The following is a 9,276-nucleotide window of genomic DNA, read 5'->3' as shown; positions in this document are numbered from 1 at the left end:
TGGTTTTATTTCTCCGGTGAATATCGGCTTTGATCTAATTCTCTTGGCATGAAATCCAGAAAAGAAAATCCTCTGGGACAAAATAAGTGATGCTTAAAAACCACCTCTCACCTCAGAGATTCCTTCAGAGCCCAAAAAGAAAGGACGTGATTACATGATAATTACCTTTTACAGTGTACTGTCATTAGATTTCCAGTAACACCACCTTAACAGACACCACTGACCCCAGTACAGAGCATGTAAATGTGACAAATCTCTCTAAACTACCACAAAGCACAAACAGTGTGAAAGGAAGGCCGGCCAAAATACAAGCCGGGGCCAGAGGACTGAAAACACATGTTGACTGAACAATGACTAACGCCAGTGGAATTAAAGGAACTCCTACATGCCGAACCTAAAACAACAGCTCTAAAGCTAAGCACAACATCCTCTGTATACATAAACTGGAAACGGCCAAGAGGAACATGTTTCAAGCTTGTCCTGAACACTGAAAACCAGACTAATCATCCAATCTGTTCAAGAGAAGAGAAATGCCAAGCAAATACCAAGATTTTAGTTTTCTGGAAGAGGCCAATGGGGACTGATGGTTCGCCCATGAAGATGTCTCTGGCTCGTAGAGTCAGTTATAGATCTACCTCCTAAAGAATTTTCTTCACTTGCCAAAATATTGTAGCTTTTCTTAAAGAATCTGGCAATCATCATCCTAATCATGTACTCCTTTATATTCCTTTATTCTCATACTCAGAATTCTGGTTCAAAGATGCCAAACTCAAGTTCAACATCTGGGTTTAGGTCCAAATATCTGATCTGATTAATCTGTCATGGAATAATGAGGGAAAAAAGGTCCTTATCTTGCCAAAACAAAACTTTTAGTGACTGGGCCAGTCAGCTTTTTGGGTTCATTTAAGGCCCCATCTCTCACTGGTAGACTCATTTAATAATTCTGTTATTTAGATTTGTGCACCATTACATGCTGATGTTTCACAATCACAACAACAGTGGCCAGTTATATTGTAAGGTAAAGACCCTCCAACACCCTATAATAATAGTCAGATGACACTAAATAGTAACAGTGGGAAGGAAACAAACTCCCTTTTAACAGGAAGAACCCTTCAGCAGCATCAGGCTCAGGGAGGGACAGCTAACAGCTAACAGCCAGGACTCGCTGGAGGTGAAAGGGGGGAGACAGGACAAAAGCAAGCCAGCCCTTGCAGCCTAGGCCTATTGCAGAATAACTAAGGGAGGATTCAGGGTCACCTGGTCCAGCCCTAACTATATGCTTTAGCAAAAAGGAAAGTTTGAAGCCTAATCTTAAAAGTAGAGATAGTGTCTGTCTCCTGAATCCAAACTGGAAGCTGGTTCCACAGAAGAGGGGCCTGAAAACTGAAGGCTCTCCCTCCCATTCTACTTTTAAATACTCTAGGAACAACAAGTAGGCCTGCAGAGCGAGAGCGAAGTGCTCTAATAGGGTGATATGGTACTACAAGGTCATTAAGATAAGATGGGGCCTGATTATTTAAGACCTTGTATGTGAGGAGCAGGATTTTGAATTCAATTCTGGATTTAACAGGAAGCCAATGAAGGGAAGCCAAAACAGGAGAAATCTGCTCTCTTTTTCTAGTCCCTGTCAGGACTCTTGCTGCAGCATTTTGGATCAGCTGAAGGCTTTGAGGGGAGTTTTAAGCCTTTAAAAAGGATACACAACCATAATTCATATTTGCAAAAACAAATAATTCATATTTGTTTTTGCTTAATTCTTTATTGCCAATATATATAATCAGTGTGTGGGTGTGTGTGACACCAAGGAGCCACTAATCTGAGAGAATGTCTGACCTTATAAATGTATGATTAAATAAAAGAAATGAAGCGATTTTAACATTTAAAGTTAGTTTTCAATCATGTATGATGAAAACTCGGACAGAGAGAGGATGATGAGGTACGGGTGGACAGTGGGTGATTCCAGAGGTGAGACCAGACGTTATCTTAGACGATGTGACGTAAAAAGGGGGAAGAAAGGATGAGCAGGTATAAAAGCTTTGTGCAGAGTCGATAAGAAGAGCAGTTCAGAAGATTGGACCTAAGATCTTCACAGCTGGAAGCTCCTCCTCATGCCTGGCTGTGCCCATCTTTCCAACCTCCTTCTTCACAAGGATCTGAACAAGCTCAGCATTAGCTTACAATCGGTTCATTAGACACATGTAACTGATAATATTTTCTGATTAGTATTATTTAGTTCTGCTTTTGTTTTGCTCCTATTATATTGCTTTAATAAAATATCCTTCGTTAAATGGTTTTAATTGTGGGCCTTTATAAAGGGACTGGTAAAGTATTAATCTACATCACCATGAATAACTCTTACAGGTTAATCCAGCCCTCCTCAGGCTTCCAGGACGCTAAATTGAACCCAGTTAGTTACCAAGTGCACCAATCTAGAGGGGAGCTGCGGTAACAAACGGGCTGCTGACAGCTGGGCCTGTACCGGCTCTGTCACAGGAAGAAGGGTAGGCATTCGGGGGCTTTCAGGCAGTTAGTACTGGGCTAATCCCCACACCCAGTAGCTCCATCTCTGCTCTGCTTACTGGGTAAGACTCACAGCACCAGAGATTGGGGTTGGTTTTGTCGCTCTACAAGTAAAACAAGCTTTTTTACACTGACTCTTTGGAGATGTTTTGAGCTAAAGGATGATTGGAGATCGACCTGCAATTAGCTAAGACAGCTGAGGCTAGTGATGGCTGTTTAAGTAACGCTGCCATCATAGGCCAGTGGTTCGTAGGCGATGGATTGAGATAGATTAGTCATATTTTAAAATTGAAGCACTAATTTATGGTAGGACATATTATAGCAGTCTTGAAGAAATTGGTTTTAATAGACACATGATGATTTGGAGGAAGTGATTACTGAGGTTAATGCATAAATAGTATTGAAAGTAGCTGAACATATTATATATCTGGTGATCAGTTATTTTTTCTCTAATTGTTAAAATGTTATTAGTAAAGAAATTAGTGAATTCAATACTCTGCTCAACAAAGCACTGACTCTTTTGTCCACCAGTGCTGAAGAGTAACCCTGGCGTCGTTCTTATTTTCTTCAATTAATGATGAGGAGTGAGATGTCACAGCTTTACTGAGCTTTTAAATAGAGCAACAAACTATCTTTCCTGGGAAAATAAAGGTATTCTAAATTAGTGAGATGCTACTTCATCCCAAGGTGCACGTTTGAGAGTTATACCATGGAGTCTACTTCTGATTTGAGGCTTTCTTTCACAGAGGGGCCACAGTACCCAACAATCATATGACCCCCTATGAGCAAGCACAACAGTGGGAAGGAAAAACTCCCTTTTAACAGGAAGAAACCTCCAGCTGAACCAGGCTCAGGGAGCAGAGAGTAGCGATGAGGAATTATGTTACAGCACCTTCCAAAAGATACTGTAATGAAATCTATTCCCCAGGCTGTCTTTATCATAAATGTAAATTTTGTTAAGTAATAAATAGACAAAATACTCTTAAATGTGCACTTTCTGTGCCACATGTCAGAGATCCAGAGTGTGATTAAAGTGGTGGCTGATTTATCATACAGCCCAGCCTCACAAAATGTGACCAGTTAGTGTAAAGTCAGCTGGTGGTGGCCCAGCACTCGCCCAGAATCACATTATAAGCGTGTCACAAAAACAAAAACAAGTGTTTGAATCTGGTTAAAGCGCTACTTTAGATGCAGAAATGGGCACAACTAACTGTTTGCCTTCATAAAAAGGTTTCCTCGTGTTTTAACTCCTCCCAACAATTATTGCAGACCTGGGCCTGGCCACAGATTTCTTATAAGAGGGGAAGTTTTTGTTCATGACCTCAGTGTCCAAAAGTCTACTTTCAGCCAATGATGATGGCGTAGATGCTTCCACCAGCACACGTGACACCAGCAGTGACACTAAACTGCACCACCACTCACTCCCACAGCCACGACAGTTTTTTGGCTTGACCCGTTGCCATGGTTATTGGGATGCCGCATGGCAACAATTACAGTTCTCTTACAGTATATCGAGAAAACAAACACGGAAGTAATGGGGCGGGCTCTCTCTGCAGCAAAACAAAGCTTTTAGCGTTTATTTTTTCTGAACATTAAAACTTGAGGTATTGTACCGACGACCTGTAATTACATGGAGTAATTGTATTAAGTCTGTCAATAAGACGTTAATGCGCAGTGATAAATACACCGGAAGTGTGAATGATACACTTAGTTTCACAAGTTTTACTCGCCGAAATGAGAAGTTCACACGTCTGACCGGAGTTTGGCATCACTCTCTCTGTCAGTCTCTTTAATGCTCAGCGAGCACACCACGGAGGAGTGCCGGAGTGCGCAACAAATCGACAGTTATCAAATATTGACAAATATTGACAAATACTGACAAATATAAGTATCATATCACTCACCATTTATTTGTACATTCTATGATCAGCTCTTGAAACGAAGCCGCAAACTGGAATTTAGACGCCTTCTTTCCTACCCGCTGGAGCCGTTTCCAAACCGAAGTCATGCTCGATCCTGTCACACACGCTGAAGTTAAATCACACGGAGGACAGGTGTGTCCCCTCTTCCGTGTTCCTTCACCGGGGAGTGGATGGGAGACTCCACCTGCCTCGATGACAGATCCTCACCAGTGCTCGCTCCGTTGACACGGTACAAAACAAATACTCCGGTCACATATCGTGAAGTTAACGCGGACAAACCGGAACCTTCATGACTGTGACTTTCAAAATAAAATAAAATCTCTCTTCCAACTTCCACCCATCCGAAAAGGAGGAAGTTTACGGTTTAAATCTCATCGTGAGCATTTAAAACAAAGGTTTTAACAAAAATAATGATACATTTTCCATTAGAATGCTTATATTTTGGCACAAATACATAAATAAATAAGAGGAAGTCAAAGAACAGCGTCACAGGGCGAGCAGCCAAATCACACAGAAATGCCCCACCCAGTATTTACACTGTGGTTTCACAGTTAATCACACTGCCAGTAAAAGTTTGGACACACCTTTTTATTTAATGTGTTTTCTTTATTTTCATGAATGTTTACACTGTAGATTCTCACTGAAGGCATCAAACCTATGAATAAACACATGAAATTCTGTAGTAAACAAAAAAGTGTGAAATAACTCAAAACATGTTTGATATTTCAGATTCTTCCAAACAGCCTTTGCTTTGATTCCTGCTTCGCTCACTCTTGGCGTTCTCTCCATGAGCTTCATGAGGTCGTCTCCTGAAATGGTTTTCAACAGTCTTGAAGGAGTTCAGAGATGCTGAGCACTTGTTGGTCCTTTGCCTTCACTCTGAGCTCCATCTCATCCCAAACCATCTCCACTGGGTTTAGGTCAGGTGACTGTGGAGGCCAGGCCATCTGGTCAGCACTCCATCACTCTCCTTCTTGGTCAAACAGCCCTGACACAGCCTGGAGGTGTGTTTGGGGTCATTGTGCTGTTGGAAAACAAATGATGGTCCAACTAAACACAAACTGGATGGGATGCATGTGGCTGCAGGATGCTGTGGTAGCCGTGCTGGTTCCGATGAATGCGTCCTCAGCAGAAGAGGTGACTCTTGTGACCATGTCAGGTGACGACATCATGAAGCTCACTGAGAGAAGGCCGAGGGTTTGCAGTGCTGTCAACAAAGCAAAGGGTGCTGCTTTCAGGAATCTAAAATACAAGACATATTTAGAGATATTTATTAATGTGTTTTGCTACATAATATCTTGCTTCATATATTTGAGTTCTTCAGTTTCTATCTACTATCTATCTTAAGTATCTTAAGTAGTAAAAATAAAGAAAAACCATTAAATGAGAAGATGTGTCCAAACCTTTAACTGGTAGTGTAACTTATGTAATTTGGAGATGTGTTATTTAATGAAAGCTGTTCTCTAACCCTATTAAACTTCCTGTTTCACTACAGTTATAACTATGGGTGCCTTGACATAGCTCAGGTTAATTTAACACGTCACACATGCAGTGTGCGGCTTCATATCCTGGAGGATAATCTGATAATAATAATAACATTGTTGCTGTTGTTCAGATGTTTTAGCAAGGAGTAAATGTGAAACACAAACTAACTGGCAGGAAACCTTTCCCTCTGTCATGAGTCCCCCTCAGCTGGGGGGACTTTTCCACTTTAGGTGTTGGTCTATTTATAATCTGTTGCTAGCACATGAAGGATGTAATGCAGCTTCTGAGGCACACGCAGAGGCATTAGCCTTTTATATTTGTGACATGCAGAGTCTAAAGAATGATGACATTGGTAAATTATTTTAACAAAATAAACATTTGAGAGCTAAAAGTAACATATTTTATTATTTGTAAAAACATTTAAAGAAGAACTTTGACTAGGGGATTTTCACCTTTTATTACGTTTATGCCAATGTATGTATCATGACTTCCTTTTTTCCAAATCCAGCAGACCCAAATCACTATACTGGGAGAGTAATGCCCAACTTTAGTGACAATCAGGAATTGGACCAGTAAGGCCTCCAGTGACCTCAGATAGGGTGAGGAGCTTGGTCATTTAGGAGAGTCTCAGACTAGAGCCACTGCTCTTCCACCCATTCATCCATCCACCCATTCATCCATCCATCCACCCACCCATTCATCCATCCATCCATTCATCCATCCATCCATCCACCCATTCATCCATCCATCCATCCATCCACCCATCATCCATCCACCCATCCATCCATCCATCCACCCATCCACCCATCCATCCATCCACCCATCCACCCACCCACCCACCCATCCATCCATCCATCCATCCATCCATCCATTCATCCATCCATCCATCCATCCACCCATCCATCCACCCATTCATCCATCCATCCATCCATCCATCATCCATCCACCCATCCATCCATCCATCCATCCATCCATCCATCCATCCATCCATCCATCCACCCACCCACCCATCCATCCATTCATCCATCCATCCATCCATCCATCCATCCATCCTTTTCCACTTATCCTTATGTTCCACAACAACAACAAAAAATATCTGATCAGGATGCCTCTCGGATGCAGTCTAGGTTAGATGTTTTGGGCATGTGCAACTGGGAGGAGACACTAGACCCAGGACCCGTTGGGCAGATATTTTGCCCACTTTATAAATCTCTCAGGGTCCCACCAGAAGAGCTGGCAAACATGGCTGCAGAGAGGGATGTCTGAGAATCTCTGCTTAGACCAGTGTTCCCACAATCTGGACAAGGGTAAGCGAAAGAAAATAGATTACTGTGTGGATATCAAATGCTCCAGTGGTCTGTACAGTGGCTTTTTACTGCTTTTTACTGTAAACAGAACAATAATAACACCAAAGCTTTAAGATCAGGCAAAAGCTGACTGCACAGTTTGAGTTGACACAGTTGACCGTGGCATCCATTTAACCCATCTTGATAATAGGTTGGTTTCTAAATGTGCTCTTATCTAGATCCAAACATGTAACACGTTACAGAGAGGAACGTGTTACATGTGAATAGTCTTAGTTTGGACTTTTGTTTTGGAGTTGCATGAGGAAACTGGCTGGAAGCCCTGCTTTTCTCACTACATGTAGATATTATCAGACAGTACAATGATCATTCTTTTCCACACCCACAGTACACAGCTGTACCACAGGAGTTTAAAACACGTCACCCTCCATGTCCCAGGTCGAACAAAGTGTTTTCTTAATCTGATGAACTGAACACAAACGTCTCCACCACAAAGCTTTGTAGAGGTAAATTATAGAAACACTATCCAAATATATGTGCATAATGTTTAAAAATGCTCTTCTGCCTAAAGTGTGTTACAGTAATGAATACGAAATGAACAGTGAGTCACTATAATCCGTCTGCATGTGTCGGTTTACAGAGGCTTGGTGCTCTGCTGCTTACCAGCAGGAAAGCAGGAGAATAATAAGTCTGTCACTGCTGTTTACAGTGAATTTATATTTGCATTTACAGTTTTGAGGAATGTATCTTTGACATTTCTGTAACTAGAAAAATGAGTAAAAAAACAAACAAAACCAAAACGATTTTCAATTTCTTTATCTTTTTTTGCACATTTTAGCAATTTATGTAGTTACTATGGACTTAATACATACGTATTATTAAAATGTGGGATATAATGTTTGTATTTTATTGCATAGCAACTTGAAATGCTCCCAAAATATGGCACTACAACATGTAAAAATGTAAAGAGGGTTGTTTTTGTATTTCGTGTAAGGTACCGATCAATGTTAAAAAATAATAATAATGATAACAATAATTTTTAAAAAATCCAAAATTCTATAAGAAATAGATTGATTCATTTTTTTTAAGAACATTATATTTTTAGGGTTGGCAAGATTAGTAAAATTAAAGTAGTGGGCACTGCGGGCGGTCTTTCTCCTAAAGCTCGAGTCGCCTACCAGAGACGGGGAGCTTGAGGGTCCTGCGCAGTATCTTTGCTGTTCCTAAGACTGCGCTCTTCTGGACAGAGGTGTTGCTCCTGGGATCTCCTGGAGCCCTGCGCCCAGCTTGGAGATCACTGCACCAACTGTTCTGATTGCCACTAGTACCACTGTTGCCTTCACCATCCACATCTTCTCAAAATCCTCTCTCAGTGGCACTTCTCTAGCTTTTCGTGTTCCTTTTTTCTGATGTTGCTTTCGGTATAGCTACAGCTGTTGCTACAGCTGTACTCCACACAGATGTTCTCATATTGCTCCCCTGCCACTGAAAGTAACCATCTAGGATGGTTCAGTGGAGTAGAGCTGGTTTATTCTCCTGCCTCGTATCTCTCTGGTGAACCTCTTCAAGCAGTTGGCCAATGCTGTTTGCTTGGCAGTTTCCAACACCTCAGCTGTACTACTTTGATACCAAATCTTCCTCACATCTTTCTGCAGCTCTAATTTTTAGTTAATGTCCCTCTATGCTACCTTGATCTTGGCCTCTAGTCTCCTCCATGGAGGGTACTGCTCCTTATGGCTGTTCATCTCATAGCCAAGCGTCTCCATAGAGTAGATCAAGTGGTTGGATTGAGTGATGGTCACAGTAGGGATTGTCCATAATGCTGCCTTCACTTCTTCTAGCAGACCTTCAGAGGGTACTTCATGTAGTCTTGGTAATCGGCCACGGATGGTCCAGATGGGGCTTGGTACCCCATCTGGACCCAGTTGTGATAGCTGTTGTCTCTTTTGAATATTGAAACACTGAACTACCAGTTGTTTTGAGTCTAGATGTTGGGTATCAAAGATTTCATAGGTCCCACACCCATGGCAGCACCCCTAACTGCA

General features: G+C 41.6%; 1 protein-coding gene across 8 annotated transcripts in view; it reads right to left on the bottom strand.

Moving 5' to 3' along the window:
• ehbp1l1a (EH domain binding protein 1-like 1a) overlaps positions 1-4,733 on the bottom strand; it is a 50,310-nt gene extending 45,577 nt beyond the window's left edge. For 7 of the 8 annotated variants that reach the window (XM_085150977.1, XM_085150987.1, XM_085151008.1 and 4 more), the window contains exon 1: positions 4,425-4,733. In XM_085150977.1, coding sequence (XP_085007103.1) covers positions 4,425-4,528 — 104 coding nt within the window. In that variant the 5' untranslated portion in view covers positions 4,529-4,733. The remainder of the gene's footprint in view (positions 1-4,424) is intronic. The other variant, XM_085151050.1, reaches the window with a different exon arrangement.
• Between the last annotated feature and the right edge of the window lie 4,543 nt (positions 4,734-9,276).

This window comes from Neolamprologus multifasciatus, chromosome 3 (assembly GCF_963576455.1).
Source record: "Neolamprologus multifasciatus chromosome 3, fNeoMul1.2, whole genome shotgun sequence".
Lineage (NCBI taxonomy): Eukaryota > Metazoa > Chordata > Actinopteri > Cichliformes > Cichlidae > Neolamprologus > Neolamprologus multifasciatus.
The sequence above is the reverse complement of the archived record's forward strand: the minus strand, read 5'-3'. Positions and strand labels throughout refer to the sequence as shown.